Below are 22,719 nucleotides of genomic sequence, written 5' to 3'. Positions count from 1 at the left end.
GTAAAGGACCTCTGCTGATAACAGTGATGGCAGGTGTCTCACAACACTCTGTGGGGACTGAGGTATTTTAAGGTATTGAGTGTCTCCAGTTTTCCATGCTGTTTCTTCAGTGGGAGTGTGCCATAGCTCTTAAATGCAGAGTGATCTTTTCAAGTTTTCAACTTTCTTTAATCTTAGCCTCCAGTCATAGGTTATAATCTCTAAATCTTAAATAAATATCTCAAGAGATAATTTAGGGCTGTCCTTATTCTGTAGTTCTAGCCTGAAATAATTCAAATAAGCAAATAGTAGACATTTTAAGTAGCATTTCAGAAAATTGAAATGTAGCTGAGTTTTAAAAATACCTCCCAGTTGGTCTCTGAACTTTGATGGTATTTATCCTAAAACTGAACTTAAAGTACTTGAACAGTTCTTCTTTGATGGTTCCCACAGGGCTGAGAATTCTTCAGCATAGCTTCTCTCTTCTCTGCTTTACACCTGTGTGTCTAATGTGTGTGTTCAGGACTTGTCTGCACAAGACACTGAGGAAAATTGATGCAAGTCAACTAACTGTTGGAATTTGAAGAGGGCAGCTTCGATCCCACCAGGTCTCTGTGTGCACTGTCCCATTCAGAATTAAAGGGGCCTCCAGTGAATTTAGTTTCATTCACTTTGAAGGCAAGATGAGCCAGACCAAATTAAGGCCACGTTTTATTCACAGATGAAAGTGTTTGCAAAGGAATTTAATGGACAGAGACAAATCCAGTGAAATGAACTGGGTTAATTTTTCTGAGTCTCTGTTGTGTAGACAGAACTTCAGTAATCTTGGTTGTCCTGTAATCTGACATGTTTTGAGAGTCCACATTTTATAATCAACATACACCCCCCTTTCCCATCAGGTCTAGTGCCCTTACCTTTTATTTGGGTGGTTACTGTTGTTTTGGATCCTTCAACTAATGCCTTTTAATCTGTCACTGTAACTTCATGTGCTGGGAAGACCTTCCCCATCAGGCATCTTTCTGGAGCATCTTTACAGATTTTGCAGAACTGGGTGGTTATTATTGCCAATAAGTTGTAAGTGCCCGTCCCAGGATCGCAGGATGGGTAATGTTGAGGGGACCACGGGGGGTCATCTGGTCCAGTCTGTGCCACAGCAGTGTCCCTTCTCTCAGGTAGGTGTGCAGGGCCTGTGGCTGGAGAGATCTACCCTTCAGCTGGTGGAACCCATCAAGTGCATCTGGTCTGAACGGATCAGATAGAGGTGGTGTTTGATGGAGGGGCTGCTCTTCCTAGTTTAGTTCAGAGGCTTCAAGGAGCCTTTTTGGTGAAGTGTCCAGTAGCTTAAACAGTACAGTTTGTACAGAGATGGTTCCCGAATCGTGTTTTGTTTCTGTCACTGAAGTTCTGTGAGCAGCATGGATTAAGCCATATAAAACAGATTGCTAAATTTAGGTTCCCTTCATCTGTGATCAAAGTGTGTAGTATATATTTAGTTCTGTGGGAGATACTCTTCTGCCTCTAAGGTTGAAAACTGGCTTTCACCTCTATATTCTGGCAGCTAAAACTAGAGGTTATTTGAAGATAAAAGGCTGTTTAAAAAAAAAAAAAAGGGTGAAGCAGGTGGAGTAATCTCTGATCTAATTTGAATGGGATGAATATAAAGTCTAAAAGTAAAATATTTAAGAGATATGCTTGCTTTTCATTCGTCTCTAAAGTTCCATGCTGTAGGAGTCTGAGCATAAATATCTACTCTTAACTTCAGTTATTAAGTCCAGTGGAATCTGTGAGATCTGTTCTGAGAGCGTTTGGCTTAAGCAGCTTCGTGCATTGTGGGGAAAAGCTGCCTTGTGTCCAGTGATTTCTGGACAAATCTGAATTTGGGGCAGGCTGGGGGATGCTGCTGGTGGGCAGCAGCAGTGCACTCAGGGCAGTGCCAGAGTGATTCTGGGGAGGTTGAGGGCCTGCAATCTCTGAGAACAGTGAAACCACCGCAGAGGGAGTTAGGATGTCCTGAGCAAACAAAAGGTGAGGAAAATCTCCTTGTTACCAGTTCTGTTATTTGTCACTCAGTCCCCTGAGAACGACTTTTGTTAGGAACCAAAGCAAGCTCCTATTTGCGTGTGTTTATTGAGATAGCTCATGTCTTCCCAACTAAAGTCATCCTGTCCAAGAAAAAAACTGTCTTGAGAACTTAAGAACTTTCTGGGAAAACCTAATATAAGAATTTCTGTCCAGTTGTTTTTGTGGATTTATGGGCTGGTGCAGACTGACAAATTAGGGTGAACTGTTAAATAATTAAAGGAAAACCCCCAAATGTGTTTCAGGGGTTCAGTATTTTCAGGTGTGACCTAAATACACACCTGATAAGTATTATAGGTAGAAGTAGATGCTTCAGGTGCCCAACTTAGACACAGATGTGCATTGAAAGCCCTGTATCATCTGGGATGGCCATATGGGACTGGGATTTCTTTTGACATCCTTGCTTTTGCTTCATTGGTTATGAGTTAGTAGTTATAGATACCCTGTGCATCTGTGTGCTTCTTTAGAAAAAAAAAAAAATCTTCATATTGTTTAACTGGGTGAAGCTATTTGATTTTGAAGAAGTCAAATCTAGATTCAGGTAAAGACTTGCTTCCAAGTATGGCTCAGGTTTGAGAGAGGTACTTAAAGAAGAAGAAGAGATCAGATATAGCTGAGATTGTGTTAAATTGATTTCAAGTCCTGTTAACCCTTCTTAACATTTCAAAGTAAACAGCTCCTCTTTAAATACTTTCCAAATGCTTTTTCTTATAATGTGCAACAAATTATCCCCTTTCACCACCTCTTGTATTGGCACTGTATAGATAAGAAATTATTTAGGGAAGAAATTTGGCTAGAAAAGTGAAAGCAAAGGTGTGTGGTGACACTGAAGATGTTTGAGTTTCCATTCAGCTCCAGGTGATGTGTGTGCCACGTGTGCAGTGAGAGCTGCAGGCTGTGTGTGTGACACAGGAGTGATGCTGTGACAGTGGGGTGAAAGGGAGGGGATCCAACACTGTCATCCACCAGCGGGGGATTTCAAATGTTAACCTGTGTTAATGCTTTGCCAAGCCGTGGAGAGCAAAGGTGGTGCTGATGGTTCCTCAGGTGAGGAGAGACTGTTCATCTGGGGAGAACAGTGAGACTGAGAACCATCTGCCTCCTGAGTCACTGCCCCCTTTACAGTTTATTTTCTCTTTTTGCTTAGTAGTTTTTACTATTCCATCTGGGTGGGTTTTTGCAGCTAATAGGAGTTTTCTGGCAAAGATAATACTTTATAAAGTTGTGGGGTTTTTGTTGGGTTTTGTTCTTGGTGGTTTGGCTTTTTATTTTTTTTTATTTTTTTTTTTTTTAATCTAAATTTGACAGGGCTGAGCAAACAAATAAAATAAAAAAATAGTGTTAGTTCACGCGTATACAGGGAAGATCCTGCCAACTCTGCTTCTTTCCTTCAGAGTGTAGATTCTGTGAGGTAATTCTGAGGTGATGGTGATGTCATAAATGCAGAGATTGGTCTTGCCTTCTGCTCTTAAAAGGATGTCCTTTTTTACTGTTGAAAATACTGAAGTAATCCTGGTACTGAGATAACTCATGAATCGGCTTCCTCAGGCTGATATTCACTTCAGCTTTCCAAATTCATGAGTGGTTTACCCCCACACACAGTGACTGTTCTTGGGTGCCCAGCTGGTGCATTTTAAATTAGCAGTCATTATACTACTGAGTCACTGCCGATTGTGATCTCAAATTCACCAGTGCTTTGTGTCATCTGGGGCAGGTTCCTTTAGCATGTTCCTTATGTTTCCGTCCTGCTGGCTGAGATTCACTGCGTTCTTTCTCCTGGTCACTAATTAGCTGTATTCAGTTTCTTGGCATCTTTTGTGCAGGTGTTAGTGCTGTTTAGTACAGTGCATCTATGTACGGGTGTTTCTTAAAAATAAAAGTAGCATTTTTGCCCTTCACTTGTGTTGGAACAGATTCAGTTGCTACAAAGCTTAGATGCTGAATTTGGCCATAACCCATTAAAGTAGTTCTCTTCCCAGAGTGTCTGTATTCCTTTTGAACTATTCTCCTCAGTATTTCCAGCTTCTCTGCTGTCACTGCACCTGGGTTATGTTACAGTTCAGGAGTGTTTCCCGTGGGACTGGGGATCCAGTGCAGCGTTTGGTCCTTCCCTCTGGTGTGTCCATGGCTGTTGCTGAGGATCCACAAATGGACAGAACACTTCAGATGAGTCTCACCAGGGCTGAACAGAGAGCAAGGAATACCTCCCCTGCTGTCCTAATGGGGCCCAAACAGAATGTTACACTTGTAGAAATAGTATAAAAGCACAAATGTTTCACCACCCTGGAGGTGAAAACTTCAGGAACCGGCTGGACGTGGCAGTGCTGGGGTTTAATTGACAAGGTGGTGATTGGTCAAAGGTTGGACTTGGTCTCGAATTGATTCTGTGATCTTAGAGGTCTCTTCCAGCCTTAACAATCCTGTGATTTCATATCCCACAAACTTGTAGTTGGTTGGAGTAAGTTGGGTTTAGCCAGTCCTCATGGATGGGGATGAGAAGGAGCTCACCCTCCTGGGGCAGAAGGTTTGCACTCTAGCAGGGATAGGTACTTGCAGAAAAAGGCAATTGCTAAGAAAGGAAAAGTGTTCCATTTTTAAGGTTAATATAACCAGGTAATTGCATGTGAAGTAGGAAAGGACTGTGATTCATTCTGGGGGACAGGGAAATCAACTGGTTTCCAATTTCTCTCACAGTTTATTTCTCTGTAGCTGTGGTGCAATCAAGAGCCAACCAACATCATCTGCTGCCAGTAGGAAATCTCCATGTCAGTCCTTACCCTTGGCACAGGATAAAGCTGCAACTGAGCCTGTGAGGAGGAATTAACAGGAAAAATCCACTTCATGTTCAGAGGTAAACTTTGACCAACGATGAATGACAAGCATGAAAATAAAACATGCATTTTTTCTTGTGTATTGTTTAACTTCACCCTGTTTGCTTTGCCCTATTTCTGCAGCAGTGCAGGCAGGGTATAAATATGGAAATACCTCTAGGGTAAGTGTGTTTTAAATTCCAGCAGTCTTAATAGCTTGCCTGGCATCAACTCCTCTTTGTAATGCCTGCTTTAATTTTTATTTGATATTTGTAGAGAACACTGCCTAGAAGTAAGGGTTTCCTGTTTTCAGGAACAAAAAAGTAGGTCCAAAGTGCAGTAGAGCAGATGTATTTTTGTTGTGAATGGATTTGGCAAGAAAAATTCCCATACCAGACGTTGTGTCACATGTGACATGATCTGCTTCCTACCAGGTCCCTGGGTGGTGGTGCCCCCAGGAGAGTTCCATGGTGAGATTGCCCCCCACAGACTGCTCAGAAACACAGTCACAACTGCTCAGCAGCTACAGCACCGCTCATCAACCAAAGAAAATAAAATAATAAAGAGAAAAACCCTGTAAATGAGTGTAATACTGGCTGTGTCCCACCCCAGCCCACTCAGCGTGGGGGCAGAGCAGGACACTGGGAGGGCCCGTGGCTGTGTGAGCACTGCACCAGTGAACACAGTATTGATGTGTTCCCAGCGCTGCTTCAGCCACAGCTCCAGAGAGGGAACAGAGAAAATTAACTCCATCCCAGCCAGACACAGTGCAGGGCAGAATCTCTAAATCACACAAGTTGTATTGACGAGGCAAATAAAAGCACAAATCCTGTTGTACATGTGTGTTAGTATTAGGAAGGCAGAAGAGCTCTAGGCTAGCCAGGCATTTCAATACTTGCTAAACCTCAGTTTATGAGCAGTGACAATGATGGGGTGATTTTGCCTTTAATGAACAGTTGGCTGAATTGGAGTCTTCAAGTTGCAGGATTATTTACAAGCTGCACATAAGAAAAATCTATAAAAATATGAAATGTTAAGATAGAGAAAATCCTTTAGGATGAGTGATGGACAGCTTCTAGGCTAAGGCAGAGAGGGATGACATGCTGTTTATTTTAATATGCTGCAACATGAATGTTTTAGCATTTTTATTAGTCTTGTTTGGGGAAGAGAGGAACAAGGTGGTTTCCATCACGTTGGAGTATATTCTAACCCCTGTCTCTCCTTGGCAGATGGATTCCTTGTAGCCCACCAGCGAGTCCTGCTGCTGCTGCATGTCTGGCAGCACCTCTGGATGAGCACATGACTCTTGATATGGATGCAGTCCTGTCAGACTTTGTTCGGTCCACGGGGGCAGAGCCAGGTCTGGCAAGAGACTTACTGGAAGGTAAGGTTTTGATTTACTGGAAGGTAAGGTTTTGGGACACAGCTCTGCCCTGTGTTCACTGCTTGAGGCAAGAGCAGTCATAAAAAGAGAGCTCTGGGCCATGGAAACAGGTATTTGGTTGTATTCTTGCTGAGTCAGCTCTCAGTAAGCTGGCCATCGATTATACTAAGGCAGGGGGTTCCAACAAAAGCCTTAAAAACTTTTTACTGTTAGATTGCTGTGTTTTGAGAGTCATGCCCTAAATCTTCATGTGTCAGGGAGGGAAGGGAGGTCAATCCTGTCATATTCAGCTGCCGGAAGGTACTTGTAAGGGTTTCTCAGCTCAATGTGCAAAGCATATTAAATTGATAGAGACACCAGAGATATTTTTGGGGCTGAGTGGTTAATATGCATATGTGAACTTCACACTATGGGAGTCAAATGATCATGTTGAAAAGCGTCTCAGAAGCCGTATCAGAAAAATAGATGTGCCTATTTATTTATTTATTTATTTGGTTTTTTGTAGTTGGTTTATAGGCTTAAAAGTGGAAAGACATCATTGATATTTGAAGGTACTTTGTAATAGCTGGCTTTGCTCATTTCTCAGTAAGAAGGTGTGGTACATTATTAACACAGAGGTGCTGCAGAACTTCCCAGCCACCTGTTAGATGTACTAAAACCTTGGAATACCTAGCTAGGAATATCATCATAGGCTTGCTATATTTAGGAGCCCTCTGTTTTGTCTGACTGATTTGATCAGCCTGTCATTCTAGCCCAGAGTCTGTCTTGGTCTGACGGTCTTCTCGAAAAAGAACACGAGAAGGTTTTTCTCAGCAATGTCAGGACAGATTGTCAGTTATTGTGCTGACAGAGCATTGCTAAAATTCGAAAAAGAGTTCCACCATATCAAAGGTGGTTCAGAAGGGTTACTTATTTTCCTTGTTATAAAGGGTAATGCTTCCAAATAAATAGAGAATTTTTCTGTGTTGAACTCATTTCTGTAGATTTATAAATTCACATCACACTTAGGAACAAAGAAATAAGCAATAGGCAGTTTAATTATTCTGACAGGCTAATAGACATATGCATCCAGCCCAGAGGATTTCCTCCTACACAGGAATTTCTCAAATTAAAGGATTGTTGCTAGTCCTGGACAAGATGTGGTCACAGAACCATTTCAGCATATGTAGCTGTGGCTGCCTTTGGTGTAGCAGCTTCTAACACTGGCAATGTCTTGTGCTGGGAGGTGGTACTGGATGCAGGGAGTTGTTTAAAAGGACAGGAAGGGCTCTGCCCCCCTCCCTGTCTCCCAGGGGTCCCAGCGGGGCAGTGCTCTGGGAGCAGCACTGGAACAATACTGAGCAGAGCAAGCCCATCTCCTGGGGCACAAGGCTGCAGGGAACGTACCTGGGCTCGGCATGACGAGGCCTGCAGTTTCACTCACAGTTTCAAAACAAGTGTGCACAAACATTGTTGGTTTGTAGCCCCAAAAGTGACTGTCACAGTGAACTCTGAGCCAGAAAAGCCCTGCTAGTGTAGACCCTCGTTTCCATGGAATCACAGGGTTTGGGCAGTTCTGTGGCCCCACAGCCCTTTGCTCTTTCTGACCTGCTGACAATTCTGGTTTCAGAACTTGTCCAGACTGAATGTTCCCCAAGTGCTCCTGTGGAGCGACGCCTCTGTCCCAGAGCCATTGCTAATCCTGATTCTTTCATTCATCTTTTTGGGGAAATGTCTTCAATTTCACAATCCTGTAGCTAATCAAGGATACCAGTTTGTGCTTCCTTATCCAATTATCCTAACACCCTAATCATTTGGCTTCGTGCTGGGGGTGTAGCAGGACATTATTGTGCACAATATGTGTGTGCTTCATCCTGGCAGCAGAGGGGTGGATTAAATACACACTGCTGTACAGAGAGCTGAAAGATCTATCCATTGCATATGGATTTTCTGCATTGCCAGGAGCTGTCCTGAGTGTGGGCTCAGCTGATGTTTCTAGTCTGTGCCTGTCCTGCTGGTAAACCCCCTGCAGTTTTCTTTATTGAGCCCAGCTCTTGTCTCACTGACTCACCCAGACACTGCTCTGCTTTGCTGGACACATCTGTCAGTGAGTGTCCACTCCAGATGTGAAATGAAGAGACAGAGAGATTTCAGCAAATCTGTATATACACACACCTGTTATTCTGATTTATTTGTGTCTGGGTATTTTTGCCAGCTATTAGAATCTTAAAATAAGTGATAATATAAATCAATTTTGATAAGCTAAACCTGTTGAGCTGCCAGTCTCACTTTGAGTCTCTATATTTTCTCTGTCATTCAAAGCAGTGTATCCAGAGTGTATAAAGAATTGTATATCTATGTTTTAGCTATTTTGGTATGGATTTTTTCAGTACAGAGATTGCCTTTTTGCCATCACGTTGCATATGCTGTTGTTTATATTTTTGGCCAAGTTTGCTTTAGTACTGCACAGGGAGTTTGTAGTTAAGTCTGTGCTTGGTTTGACATTTCAAAGTTGGTAATTTTAGAATTCTCTACAATTGTTTAACTGTTATGGAGCTCGGATTTCACAGACTTAAAATCTGAAAGGCATTTATTCAGTGATATGAGAACTTTATCATGCACTTCTCTAAATGGATTTGAATGCAGACTTTTAAAGCTGCACCAAAATTAAAAATTAATTTATTTTTCATAGTTCTGCCTAAGAAATTAATTTTATTTTCATGACATTGCTATGTCTGTGTTTAGGAAAGCCTTGTGTCTGTCTAATCAGCAATTCGTTGGTGGATAAAATTGCATTAGAAATGGCTTGGTTTGTATAATAATAATAAAACAATAAAAGAAGAAAAATAATTCAAAATGCATAAAAAAATAATATATTTAACTGAAAAGTTGCCCTTTGACTTGTATAAGTGGTTTCATTTATTCATATAGATGATTTAGTATTCCACCACTATATCAAAATAATTGCTGTCTTTTTCCAGCTTCAAACAGCCCTTAATTGAGGTGTACATAGCTGAGCATGTCCCATGGAATGGGACAGGAATGCAGCCTCCTCAAAGAGCAGGGAATATAAGCAGAATTCCAAGAAAAGCATGTAATTATTAGAGAGGGAGAGAGAAATCTACAGTACTTAGTCATGTGATTGAGTGTGCAAAACAAAAATAGTCCCTTATTCTCCTGTCCCTCAGACTGTTCCTTTTTTAGTTCCCTTGGGGAAGGCTTGGCAAAGGGAAGGGGGAGCTGAGTGAGCTGCTCCCAGCGTCTCGTTAGGCAGAGATCAGAGCTGGCCCTTCCAGCTGCCTGCTCAGTTGGAAGTGACTTTGCTTTCTAGCAGAAAATGAGACAAATCTTAACAAAATGGCATTGCTATATTATTTTCCTCTGAGAACGTGGCCCAAAATGAAATCTTGTTTTAAAATCTATGGTCTAATTCTATCCCAGTTTTGCATGGGAGTTTTTCAGAAGGCATAAAGCTGGTCCTGAGTTCCTCTTCTTACCTTGTAAATCTCCTTCATGCCAAATAGGAAGAAGGGACTGCATTTAAACTGAATTTGTGGATTGCTTTATTAGCAGTTGGTTTGTAAAAGCAGACTTTGCATCAGCCTGGGGTGTTTCTGTGTTGCCTTCAAACTGCACTTACAGGTTTGTTTCACCGATAATGTCTTGATATTCAGTGCCTTCCTCAGATCATTATTGTCTGCCTGGAAGTTGGCTTGTTGCCCTCTCAGGTGATGCTGTCCCATAATGGCTTTATTCCACTGGGTCAATGGGTCCTGTTTCTCGTTGGGCAGCATTTCTTGCTCCTCTAAAATTTCCTTTGCTGAAATCCTGTATGTGTGTGTGTGTATATATGTTGTTGCTGCGAGTTCCCCTTCACTGTTGTTCTTATTTAGATCTTTTCCTAGTTCCCCATCTCAAATTGCATCCTTTGTAGCATTTTGTTTGTTGTTAAATCAAGAATTGCTGGTGACCTTTCAAATGTTCTTTTCAACATATTGGAGTAGGTGGATATTTGAAAGCTTGGTGAGGGGACTGTGTTAGAGTTGCATGCTTGCTTTTTCTACTAATGAGTGATAAATGTCCTTTAGTTTTTATTATGTCTGATTTAAGAAGTGTAAGAGAATAGATTTGTTAACTGTTACAGCCCCACTAAGTGTTTGAGCCAAAACAATCCAAAGCAGAAAACCCAAAGACTCAGTAAGGGTGCTCTGGGGTTGCAGAGTTGCAGGTGAGGGAGGAGAGACTTCTTAGACCACATGTTGTTTTGTCTAACTCCTTGGTTTTAATTCAGGCTGGTAATACCTCCTGTTGTTATTTAAGCATTATTTAGGGCAGAAACCTCGCAGTGTAGTTGTGTTTATTTCTGAATTTCCCTGTCATGTTTGCTATCTCTGACAGAACAACGTCAGTACCAGCTCTCAGCCACAGTGCTTCATCTCCCAGTCCTTCCTCAGCTGCACTGCTTTGGGCTGCTTTGTTGGTTTTAAACTCCACACTAGAAAGACTTGGCTTTGAAGCAGAGACCTTCCTGTCCTGTTCCATCTCCCAGCTGCTGACTCACACAGCACATGGAGCTGTTCAGGAAACAATTGCTCAGTGAGAGTGTTCCTTCTGTTCCAGCATCCTGATCATCATTTCACTACCTGTTTTCTAACCAGCTTTGTGCCACTCCAGCTTTTTTGCTGACTGATTGTCTAAACCATTAGAATGGTTCTAGAAACAGTGCTGAATATGTTCTCTAATTTGGTTGAATGTTTTTCTTGCATTTCGATACTTGGAGGCTCCAGCAAATTTGGGGAAAGTGAGTCCAACAATCATTTCCTGTGTTGCTTCTGTGAAGTTTAAGGTTTTGGTGCTGAATTGGTGCTTTTGTTCAGGAGATGGGGATGACTCTAGAGAGATGGAGAAATTTGAAAATAAAAATATTTCTATTTAAGATAGATTTAGATGCAGAAATTTTAACTTATGTATGGTTTCAGAAGTTCAGTTGCTGCCATTACCATGGAGTGTAACTCAGAGTCACTGTGCAATTTAGTTTTAAATGCAACACACTGTGAGCCTGGTTTCTGAAGGCTGAATGTAATTTTGATGATAGAGGTTTTATATAAGATGATTGCATTTGGCTTAAAACTGAGGGCAGCAGGGTTTCTGTTAGTCTGCTGATTTTCTGCTTTCCTGTTCCATACATCAAAGCCCTGTCACACAGCTTCACTCACAGCACAGGCACAGGGATTTGATTTAGCTTCCGAATTTAAACATGAAAAAAATCTTGAGCAAGAGACCTGTGGGGAATGCCCTGACACAGGAGAAATGCTGTTTGTGTTGCTTTGGTGTAGATCTGTTCTTCGAGCACCTGTACTGAATAAATCAGGGCTGCTGCTGGGGGTCACACAGCCCTGGACTTGGGGTATTGTCAATGCTCAGGTAACACTGTTTTGTTCAAAGCTACATTTCCTAGAATTGTATTTATTGTCACTTTCCCTTTCTTAAGAAAAAAAAGTTTTACTTTGTTGTTCTGATGGGTAAGAAGAATTCAAAAATGTGTTTTAAGTGCCTTGTAAAACCGGGACCAAAGGAAAGCAATCCCTGCTCCAGACACTGATATGGGATCAGATCAGTCTCAGGAACTCACTCACGATTCCTGGATGTTTGGGTTGTGCAGTTTGATTGAGATGATAAGTATAGTTAGAGCAGAGCCCTGACTGTATTCTAAGCCTTCAATCTTCATGGGATTTGAAGTGAAAAAATGCTGGCAATAACTCAGAGCTTGTTCCTGATCTCTGACAATTTTCACTGAATTCCCATTTTGTCCTGCAGACTCTCTAATAGGAGATTACAGCCCAGCAGTATAACAGCTCTCTCTGACATGGAGGTTTATGTGATGGGCTGCTCAGTGTGTAACATTCCTGCTCCGTGATACCAGTTCTCCTTTCACAACTTTGTTTAGTACTGCAGAACCTAAGATAGTTTAGCTCAACCCTGGAGGTAACAGCTGTTCATGTTTTATTTTTCCTTCAGTTAGGTTTTTGTTCTTCACAGATAGGGCTGTAACAGTAGAAGACTCCTATCTGTTTAAGAGTGCTTTTTACTATTATTTAGCTTATGTCCTTTGTGTAAGCACATAAGTTATCTTTAACTGCTACTCAGGTAATGTAGCCTCTTAAAATACCTAAAATGACAACCTACTCTGGTGTAATCAATCATGTATTAGTCAGAATCAGGTTACCTTTGAAAAAGCACTTGTGGAATGCTGTGAAAGTCTCATATAATTTGCAGGGTCTCTTTTCTCGTTATTAAATATTTTCAGTTTTCCAATTAGAAACAAGTACTTTGAGAATGGTGAACATCTGCGTCCTTTAACTTAGCAGGATTGTTCTGAAAAGAGCATGCAGACACCTCAATATTTTTTATTTTTGAGAGTGACAAATACCATTTCCCCCCCTGTACTGAGCAGACTTGTGTACTCTGGATATGAGGCTGCATTCTGAGGTTGCTGGTCAGAGCAATGTGCTGAGGGAAAAGCTCGGAAGCAGATCTTTTGGGGGATTCTGTGTTGGCAGGTTCTGTGAGCAGCTCACACAGACATGGAACCTCACTGCCTCTCACACTGCATGTGATGGTACTGAGCACTGTCCTACATTACCTGCTTTCCAAAGGGCTTTTAAAGTCTCTGAGGGAGCAAGTTCTGATGTATGGGACAAAGGGACCTGAAGTATTTTGCATTTGCATTCTGCTGCTCTGTGAATACAAGGACAAGGAAGTTTCTCACTCTGCTGGCCTGTAAGACTATCACTCCTGTCTGCCCATCATTGCTCCTAATTATTATTTATTATTAATGCAATGATTGCTCCCTCTCAGTGGGATTTCGTGTTCATCCTAAATTGCTACTGTTGAGCCATTTGACCAGAACCTGAGCAAGGCAAGTTGTGGCCTGGATTGCCTTGTGTGATGAAGGGTCACAGATTTTGGATTTGTGGATGGGAGGAGAGCAGTGGATGCCTTTTACCCAGCTCAGCAGCTGTTTCCCACCCAGGGCTGTGTTGGGTGGGTTTGTGTGTGTGTGTGCGCTCCCCCAGCTCAAGCAGGCTGCTCTGTTGCTGTTTCCCACCCAGGGCTGTGTTGGGGATGTGTGTGTGTGTGTGTGCTCCCCCAGCTCAAGCAGGCTGTTGTGTTGCTGTTTTGCAGGCAAGAACTGGGACCTGTCTGCGGCGCTGAGTGACTTCGAGCAGCTGCGCCAGGTGCACACGGCCAACCTGCCCCAGGTGTTCAACGAGGGCAGGCACTGCCGGCAGGACGAGCAGCCCCCCCGGGAGCGGCCCTGCCTGCAGAGGCAGGATGACATCGCCCAAGGTGGGGATCCTCTTGGGCCAGCAGGGTCAGGGCTCGCTGTGCTTGTCTGCAGAGAGTGGGGAGTGCCCCGTCACCCTGAACTGTGTCACTGTCGCAGGGTCAGGGAGCTGCTGCTGCACCCCCTGTGTCGTGTTCTGCTGCTTGGGAGCTCCGCCTCCCTTCTGCAAGTTATTTTTTTTCATGTGTGATTAAAGTACAAAATATGGGACTTAGAAAAGGAATTAATTAGAGGGTGCCACAGACCACTGTTGTATGTAGTTTTCTATGCTTACTGGAACAAGAAAAGGTTTAAAAAACGTGTATTTCCCTCTTTGCGTTCTTACAGTATGTGAATAGGGTGTATGAAATCTGTGAATAGAGTGTATGAAATCTCTGAATAGGGTGTATGAAATCTGTGAATAGAGTGTATGAAATCTCTGAATAGGGTGTATGAAATCTGTGAATAACTTTCAGCTTTAAAAATTTCACTCCTTTTCAGTTGCACAGAAATAAGGACTGCCTCCTATCCCCTGCTGAATAGAAATGGAAACCTTAAGAAAAATGTAGCAGTTAATTTCCAGTACAGGATGATAAGCAGTAGGATTTGCTTTTTTTGTTTGCAGACCTTTTATGGGTTTTATTTCATCTCTCTCACCCTCTCAGAGGGTTGGGTTGCATTTTTAATTTATCAAGAAACTGTAGTTTGCACCAAAGTAAATCTACAGATCTGACAGCTTGTCATGTAGGGAGGTAACAGCACTGGCCTGGTGATGGCTGCTATGCAGTCATTAAAAGGAACAGAAGGTTTTCCCTTCTCCTGCTGGCTCTTCCCTCCTATTAAACAGGAAATAGCACCAGTACTTAGGAGATTCAGTAAAGCTTTTTTCAAATTGCCAAAGGAACTGCAGGGCTTCTGACTCCTTCAAAGCACTGAACACAGAAAGGGAGGAAGAGCAGCGTGCTGGAGTGGATGAAACCGTGTCCCTGCAGCCTCAGTGGGATATAATCTACACTGAAATGCCCATCTGGGGGTCAGTGGGTGCAGCAGGGGGTGTGGGGCACATCTGCCTTTAGATGGCTGGACTGACATAACTTGACTGCCAGCTCAGTAGCTGAGCACTCGATGGCCAGAGAGCCACCCCTGCCTGAGCTGTGGAACCAGAGTGAGGGATGTTCCTCGGTGAAAGGAATGTTCATTCCCCACACTTGCTGTTCCCTGGCCCTCCACGCAGTGTCACAGGTGCAGTATCTGTTCTCTCCCCAGAAAAGCGTCTTTCCAGAGGTATTTCCCATGCCAGCTCAGCCATAGTCTCCCTGGCTCGATCCCATGTAGCAAATGACTGCAGCAATGAGCAGTTTCCTTTGGAGATGCCCATCTACACATTCCAACTGCCAGACCTCAGCGTGTACAGTGAGGACTTCAGGAGCTTCATTGAGCGGGACCTGATCGAGCAGGCGACGATGGTGGCCTTGGAGCAAGCAGGTGGGTAAATACTCCGGGTGTCAGCAGGGGGGTAAATACTCCAGGTGTCAGCAGGTGGGTAAATACTCCGGGTGTCAGCAGAGGGGTTAATACTCCAGGTGTCAGCAGAGAGGTTAATATTCCAGGTGTCAGCAGGTGGGTAAATACTCCAGGTGTCATCAGCAGGGGGGTAAATACTCCAGGTGTCAGCAGGAGGGTAAATACTCCAGGTGTCAGCAGGTGGGTAAATACTCCAGGTGTCAGCAGGGGGGTTAATATTCCAGGTGTCAGCAGGGGGGTAAATATTCCAGGTGTCAGCAGGGGGGTAAATACTCCAGGTGTCAGCAGTGGGTGGACACTCCAGCTGTCAGCTGGGCAGGCCCACTTTTTGGTGGACAGTTCTAGTCATGCTTCACCTCTGGAGCTTGCACCCCCTGCATGGGGAATAAATGCCAGGGAGCAAAAGCAAACACCCTGCTCTTTGCAGAACAACACACAGCCCAATCCTCTGCTTCTTTTAAAGGATCATAGGGAAAGCTGTCAAATTTAGTTAATAAAACAAAGAAACTGAGAGAGGAAGGAAAGGAGGACTGGTGGGGAAGTCATGTGATGGAGAAGGACATGAGGTCTGGATGGTCAGAGAGAGTTGGTACTTCCAGTTCTCATGAGGGAATTATATTGCCATGACTGTCTAAGGAAACATCTTCAAGTTCTGTTGCAGCTTGAGAGAAGAGTTTTCAGATATGTACTTTATGTCTTAATTATTATTCTGTAATGAGAAATGACATAATTTTAAAGCAATACCTCAGAATTGCCATGAGAAAAAAATGGGAGGAAATTTAATATTAACATTAATTCACATTTATTAGTAGTTTAAACTTCTAAACTAGTTTTGAAGGATATGGAGAAACGTATTTAAAATTACTCTCTGTGCATTATCAAACATCAGGTGTATTTATGAACCATGACATGAACCCATCTGTGTGGAATGCCCAACTGGTGATCTGAAGGAGTTCTAAAACCAGATTTCACGGCTGCTTGTGGGATATTGTGGGACAGTAGCTTTTTGTGTGTGTGTGGATTGCTGTGTAGATTGATCTGGTTGTTCATCCTCAGTCACACTGTTGAGCTCAGACTGATTACCTGCCCCTTGTCAGGGCACTGCACTGCAGGATTTAGGCAGGACCTTTGCTAATCTGGTGTCACTTTGAGCACTTAAAATGTACTGTCATGTGCTCTTTTTTTGGCTTTGGTAACTGAAAAGAAAGACACAGACAGTAGCATCAAACAGTAAATACTTAAGGAAAAAAAACAAACAACAAAACTAGCAAATAACCAAAAAAACCCAAACAGTGTTCAGAAGGCCTTTTTTTTCTGGGAGAAATGAAAGTATAAAATAAGGCAGAAATGCCACTAGGCAACTATTTGTATGAAAAGTGTCAGTCTCCTATCTAGAAAAGATATCTAGTTCCTCTAAGAGCTAGCTAACCCAAGGAGGACAGGGAAAAACAGGATGGCTCTTCCTCTGCCAGCTCTGCCAAACCCTCCCCATTCCATAGGGCTCTCAGAAGATCCCTTGCTACAGTACCATTGCTGAGCCACCTGCTTCAGTGGAATTACAGCCTTTAGATCTGGTATAAACTAGAGGATCACAGTGGCTTTCTGACCTTAAAATCAGAGAATATGTGAATTTAGAGCTGACAGACTCTAATTCATACAGAGCTGGCTGGCTTTGAACTTGAAACAGGGCTGCAGAAACTACCAAATTTGCTGCCTCGTAGCACTCCTCTCTCAAATCTCTCTGAAAGTAAGAATAAATCATTTATTATCTTCTTCACAATAATTAGGGCAGTAACTTGACTGACACTGGAAAAGTCCCTTCATCCCCAGAGCCTGCAGGGATGTCTTGGCCATTTGAAGTACCTGTGGTTTTGATCACAGGTATTCTTGTAGCCTACACAGACTTACTTTCCTTGTGAGTATTTCATTCAAATAATCTGGAACTTCCTGGGAAACAGTTGTGCAGTCCAAGTAAGTTAAACAGATCAAACAGTTTGCTTAAGAAAATCATGTCAGGTTTCATGTAAACCGACCTTTTGTCTTTGTTTTAGATGTAAAGATATCAGTTTCCTTTTATTTCCTGCCTATTTTAGCCATATTGCTGTACAAAATGAAGAGAGTGAATTAATAGGAAAGTCACTTAACAGTAGACATTGTCTCCTACCAAGAGTTTGCCTGTGGTTTGGTCAATGATATAAAAAATGGAGACAAGGTGCAAAAGGGCCTAAAATGCCCCTCAGCCCAACCCAGCCCCATGAAGGGCAGCAGCTGCTGCAGCTGAGGCTGGGGGTGTTGGTAAAGGGAGAGGGGGGTGTGCTTTTGCTGTAGCATCGTGAATTGCACGAAAAAAGAAAAAGCAAAGAAGCTGATTAGGCCAAAGGAGGAGGAAATCTGTTAGGAACTAACAGCTCACTGCTCCCAGAGTAGGACTGGGAGAGCGGAATTACAACCAGCAGCCTGTCCCACGTGTTGTCTGGGTGTCTGTAAAAGCCTGCCAGGTTTTTATCTTCTGTATTTTATGGGCTTAAGCTCTTGCTGCCATTGCATCTGTAGGTGAAAGGATGTTCAGGTTACATCCTCTCTGTATAGAAACTCGGAGCAAAATTCCAGATTTAGTGCAAAATCCTGCTTTCTTTCCTTAGAAAGGAAAGGCTCAAATAAAGGCAGTATAATTTACTCACTCCCCACTGCTGCAGTGCACCCTCTACTCCTCATGTGATTGCTTTCCAAGTACTCCTCTTAGAGGACAGAATTCACCACATGCATAAAAACACTCAGAGGTTTTGTCCATCTTATAAACTCAGTGGTTCATTATTGCCAGCACTGGAATGAGCTCAGCTTGTAAGTAATGTAACAGAGAATGTCTTGAGATACTGATAATAAGAAATGATGTCTGTGCAAAAGGAATTCTATAATTCTAAATATTATGCTGCAGCAAATTGATTTTCATTGTCGACACGTGCTCCCCTGTGTGTTGTTAATGTGTGGGTTGACACAAAGGGAGATATTATGAAAACTTCTGCTGTACTCACGAGTTTAAAAAACAGGCAGAAGAATGACTGGCCTAACACAGTGTTCTTAATTAAAAGAAAAAGCAATTCTAGTGCAGTGCTGAAATAAAATTCAGTACAGAAGTTAAAAGTACACTGTATGAATGTCCAAGAATTGCTTTCCTACACTTTTCTGTCTGTGCTTATGTTTGTGTTTTCTAAGAAGCATTTTACACAGCTGCAAGCAAACAGCAATATGCTGTTAAGCCTGGGTTCCATGTCCCTCAAAAACAATCCATCAAAATGATGGAAGTGTTGGATTCCAAACTGTTAAGAATCAAGCCTTGTTAAAGAAAAAGGTGTGTCTTCTGAGGTTGTAGAAGCATTTTGATATCCCCGAATTTTTAACAGCTCTTCACACAGTGCATGCAGGTGCTGGGACAGCAGGCACTGTCATTACAGGAGAGCTGTGTTGACTTCCTGATTTTCCAGGCTCGTGTAATTCAGGTCTGAGTGCCAAATGCTGCATCACAGAGTAGGAGAAATGCAGGAATGTCAGAGAAAAGGGTCTGGCTCAGGTTATGGAAGAACTGATTAGGCAAAGCCGTGGCAGTGGATCTGCAGCTCCCTGCAGACGGCTGAGCTCAGGGGCTGGGACCTGCAGCCACCCAGGCCTCGGCACCACCCTGTGCCCTCTGACTTCAGGGCTGTTGATCTGCATTCCAGCTGGGGACAGAGTGCAGCTCCTCGTGCACCAGGCTGAGAGTGAAGCGTTTCTTTCATTGCCCACTTGTGCTGATTTCCTCGTGCACAGCTCGACATTCCGTTTCAAGGACATGAGTAGATATGAGTAGCCTTGCAGATGCTGCTGCAAAGCTGACTTCATCATCTAGGCTAAAAGAGAGAGCTCCTGCAAAGAGGTCCTTTCTCTGAAGCTCTGAAAATGTATTGGTGAATGCTTTCATTTTAAAATGTCAGCAGACACTGAATGAGCATTATAAGCCCACGTAGAAAATCTGTTCTTGTAATTTTCTTCACATCAATACTTGCGAGTGCACATTTGTTGTATAGACCTGAAACTAGGAATAAACAAAGCTGGTCACGCAGAAACACGAGAAGTGTGGAAGTGGCCCTGCTGACAGGAGGGTCTGAGGTTGCAGCACCTCTTGCTGTGTGACTGTTGTGGGTGGGCTGTGATGTGCTGGGCACACCCTGAGCAGTCACTGCTGCTGGGCTCCAGGGGGGACTCGGGGAGTGTTTGGGGTGAACGATTGCTTTTGAAAATGTTGGGGGGTGTCCAGAGTTAGACTCGCTTTGGAAGCTGAAAAGGTAATTTTGTGACTTGCTCCACTTGGGGGATGGATGGGAGGTGGGTTTCTGGAAATACCATGTACTGGAGAAATGAAAGGAAGGCTGGTTTCTTAGGGAAACTGAGCTTGTGTAACAAGCTGTCTCTTAATAAGAGACTCTACCACTGTTTATTTTTTCACTTTAACTCTGCCACTATCGAACATGTTTCTGAATAAGCTTTTACCAGTCTCAAGAAAATAATCAGCTAGCTTGGTTTTAGTATTTCCATATAAAGCACAACTCGCAGCATGGATATTGAATGCTCCAGATTCCACATGGGAAAGCTCTCCAAAATGCCCTACCACAAGTAAAAGAAAAGCCATCAAAGTGTCAGCTTTAGCCACACGTTCAGCAAGCGCAGGAAAGCAGACCTTGAGTCCCACTGTGCACAGATGGAGGTGTTTCCTCAGTGCAGTGTCTGCTCTGTCAGAGCTTTTGAGGACTTGGCCTAAGGCTGGTGTGCTTGGCTGTGGAGAGAGGGCTGTTAATGGCACAGTGAATTGTGTTGAAAGACAATCACACTCAGTCTGAGGTAAAACTTTACAAGCTGGGACATGACATTTCACACTTTCTCCCATCTTTCACCTCCCTTAGTTTTCTCTTAATGCATATTCCATTTTGGCTGAGATAGAGTTAATTTTCTTCCTCGTTGCTGGTGCAGCTCTGTGTTCTGCATTCAGGACGAGGATGATGTTGGGAACATGCTGATGTTTCAGTTGTTGCTGAGCAGGGCTCACTCCAAGTCAAGGACTTTCCAGCTTCTCGTGCTCTGCCAGGGAGGAGGCTGGGGGGGTACAAAGGGCTGGGAGGGGACACAGCAGGGAGAGCTGAGCCCAGATGACCTGAGGAATATTCCAGAGCACATGGCATCATGCTGAGTGTGTAAATGATGGGGAATTCTGGCTGGGAGCTGGCTGAGTGTCGGTTGCTTGGTGGTGGCCAATTGTTTTTCATTTGCATCATGTGGGGTTTTGGGGGGTTTATTTCTTTCTCCTATTTTTATTTTCTTTTTTCCTTCTTTACTGTTATTATTGTTGTTGTTGTTATTATTTATTTCTATTGTTTAACTGTTTTACCTTAACCCATGAGTTTTGCCACTTTTACCCTGGGGGTGCTCAGATGTCAGCTGGGGGCTAAACCAGGACACCTGGCCAGGACTTTTAATCTTGATCTAACACTGAGATCAAATTTTAATGTACTAGAATATGACTATATTAAATCTCAAGAGTATTTTTGCTGTAAAATAAGATCAGTTTCTTTAAATTGGGTTTTTAAAGATTCAATTAATTTTGTGAGAAAGTAAGAAGCAAGATGAAGTAGGAGACCAACAGAGGGAGGAAGAGCGAGAAATGGGTCTAGTTTGTCCCTAAGTGTTGTATTATCAAAGCAGACAGAAAAAAGCCTGAGGAAGAACTGCTTCCAGTTTTCATTTAAGTTCCACTTTCCTGTTGTTTCCCTAAAGGGATCCACTGTAAGCACTAGATTTGAAAAAGGAAAATGCACCACTTTTTTGTTATAATCCAATAATAAACCCTTTTCTGCTAATTTTTTAGTAAGCCATAAGCTTTATGATGTTAACCAAGCCCCACACATTTTTTGCATAATTTACTGGATGGAAGATCACTTTTATAGAAACCTTCCATTACTCAAAAGATCCATAAACAGCAGACTTTGACATTTATTACCGATAGCTGCTGGTTAATCTGCAAAGCAATGCCACTCATTATGGCCTTAAATCCTACCTAAGGTCTGTCTGGTTTTAGGTCTTCTAACTATGCTTTATGCAGCACTTGGTATAACTCATTACTGCATGTGATTCCACCAAGGCAGGCTGCAAAAAGTAGGTGGCAAGTTGTTATTTCAGACACAGGAGTTGCTAAAAATGGTAACTCCTTATTTCCAAAGGCTGTCTAATAGTGCTTTAAAATAAGCTTCTTTGAATGCATATTTAACTTAGAACTAAGTAAGCCTAGTCTGAGGTGATGTTCAATTACAAACCAGCTGCTAAAATCATGAGGATTACCAAATGGGCTTACTTGTTGATCTGCTCTGCATCTTTACAGTGTAGTACTCTCACTCCATACTGACTAATTGCAATTTAATTACGTAGTTCTTAGTATCCGGAACAAGTAACTGGGGTACATATTAAATAGTTATACTATTTTTCCCATAACATGTATTAGCTGTTGTTACAAATAAACTTCAGTATAATTTTGTAATGAAAACTTATTAATGGAGAGAAGTTTCCTTGTCGTTTGAACTTTCTTCCGTTTGAGGGATTTAACCTTGAGTGCAAGACTGTACAAATATAGAGATACTATTTCCTTCAGCTTGCAAGGCAAGAAATTGGAGGGGAAAAAGTCTGCAAAAGAGGACAAACAAAGATGTGGAGTCACCACAGGCTGCCTCTTGCATTATTCATTCAATGATTCACTTGTGCATTACCTGGGAAGTGCACCAGCTCTGCTCACCACTGCTGCTCAGCCGCTCTTGCTTATCCCCAGGGATGCTTTCCACATAGTCCTGTTTGCTTTCTCTGTGTCAGAAACGCTGATTCCTGCACACAGCACACGTCCTGCCCCCTCCTCCACCTCAACAGCCTCTCTCTCTCCAGGCCGACTCAACTGGTGGTCCACGGTGTGCACCAGCTGCAAACGCCTGCTGCCCCTGGCCACCACGGGAGATGGGAACTGCCTGCTGCACGCTGCCTCTCTGGGTAAGGGACACCCTGCACCCCAAACCCTCTGCCAGGAACACTTCCTGCACAAGCTCAGGAACACGGGAGATGCAAAGACTGGTGTTAAAAGTCTGGTTTGGAGCAATATATTCTTTAAATGTCACTGAAGTTTGGTTTCTCCCTCAAGCATGCCTAAAGCAGGAAAATAGAAGTTTTATTAGGTTATAGAAGAAGGGTAACTGGAACAGTGCTAAAACCCGTGTATCATAAACATCAGTGATTTACATTTTCCTTATGTTTTCCTGTTCCCAGCCTAACAGCTCTGGAACAGGCAAATTCCAGGTGCTTTTGCAGGATTGTCCTCTCTGTGCACAAGGAATTGCATTCATTCTCTTGATTTTGTTAAATGGTTCTCTTGCTGTCTTCAAGAATGCAACATCAAGCTGTTATCTCTGTTAGTTCCTTACGGAGTCTCAGCATTTGGGGTGAATTAAAATAACTTCCAATTGATTAATTAATTGTTAATACAAGATCTTTGAAGCTTGACTGCAAGTCAGTAGGAACCTGTAAATCTGAAAGTCTTTGAAATGCTTTCTCATTCCCAACCTATTATGAGGAAA

The 22,719-nt window shown here is 42.8% G+C and overlaps 1 protein-coding gene across 4 annotated transcripts in view; it reads left to right on the top strand.

Annotated features, from left to right (window-relative positions):
• OTUD7A (OTU deubiquitinase 7A) overlaps positions 1-22,719 on the top strand; it is a 44,936-nt gene that overhangs the window by 4,492 nt on the left and 17,725 nt on the right. For 2 of the 4 annotated variants that reach the window (XM_027903665.1, XM_027903663.1), the window contains exons 2-6: positions 4,753-4,909; positions 6,098-6,252; positions 13,417-13,581; positions 14,825-15,043; positions 22,037-22,138. In XM_027903665.1, the coding sequence (XP_027759466.1) occupies positions 6,168-6,252; positions 13,417-13,581; positions 14,825-15,043; positions 22,037-22,138 (571 nt within the window). In that variant the 5' untranslated portion in view covers positions 4,753-4,909; positions 6,098-6,167. The remainder of the gene's footprint in view (positions 1-4,752; positions 4,910-6,097; positions 6,253-13,416; positions 13,582-14,824; positions 15,044-22,036; positions 22,139-22,719) is intronic. The other 2 variants (XM_027903664.1, XM_027903666.1) reach the window with 2 other exon arrangements.

This window comes from Empidonax traillii, unplaced genomic scaffold, assembly GCF_003031625.1.
Source record: "Empidonax traillii isolate 1590-97213 ecotype Southwest subspecies unplaced genomic scaffold, ASM303162v1 scaffold990:size286031, whole genome shotgun sequence".
Lineage (NCBI taxonomy): Eukaryota > Metazoa > Chordata > Aves > Passeriformes > Tyrannidae > Empidonax > Empidonax traillii.
The sequence above is the reverse complement of the archived record's forward strand: the minus strand, read 5'-3'. Positions and strand labels throughout refer to the sequence as shown.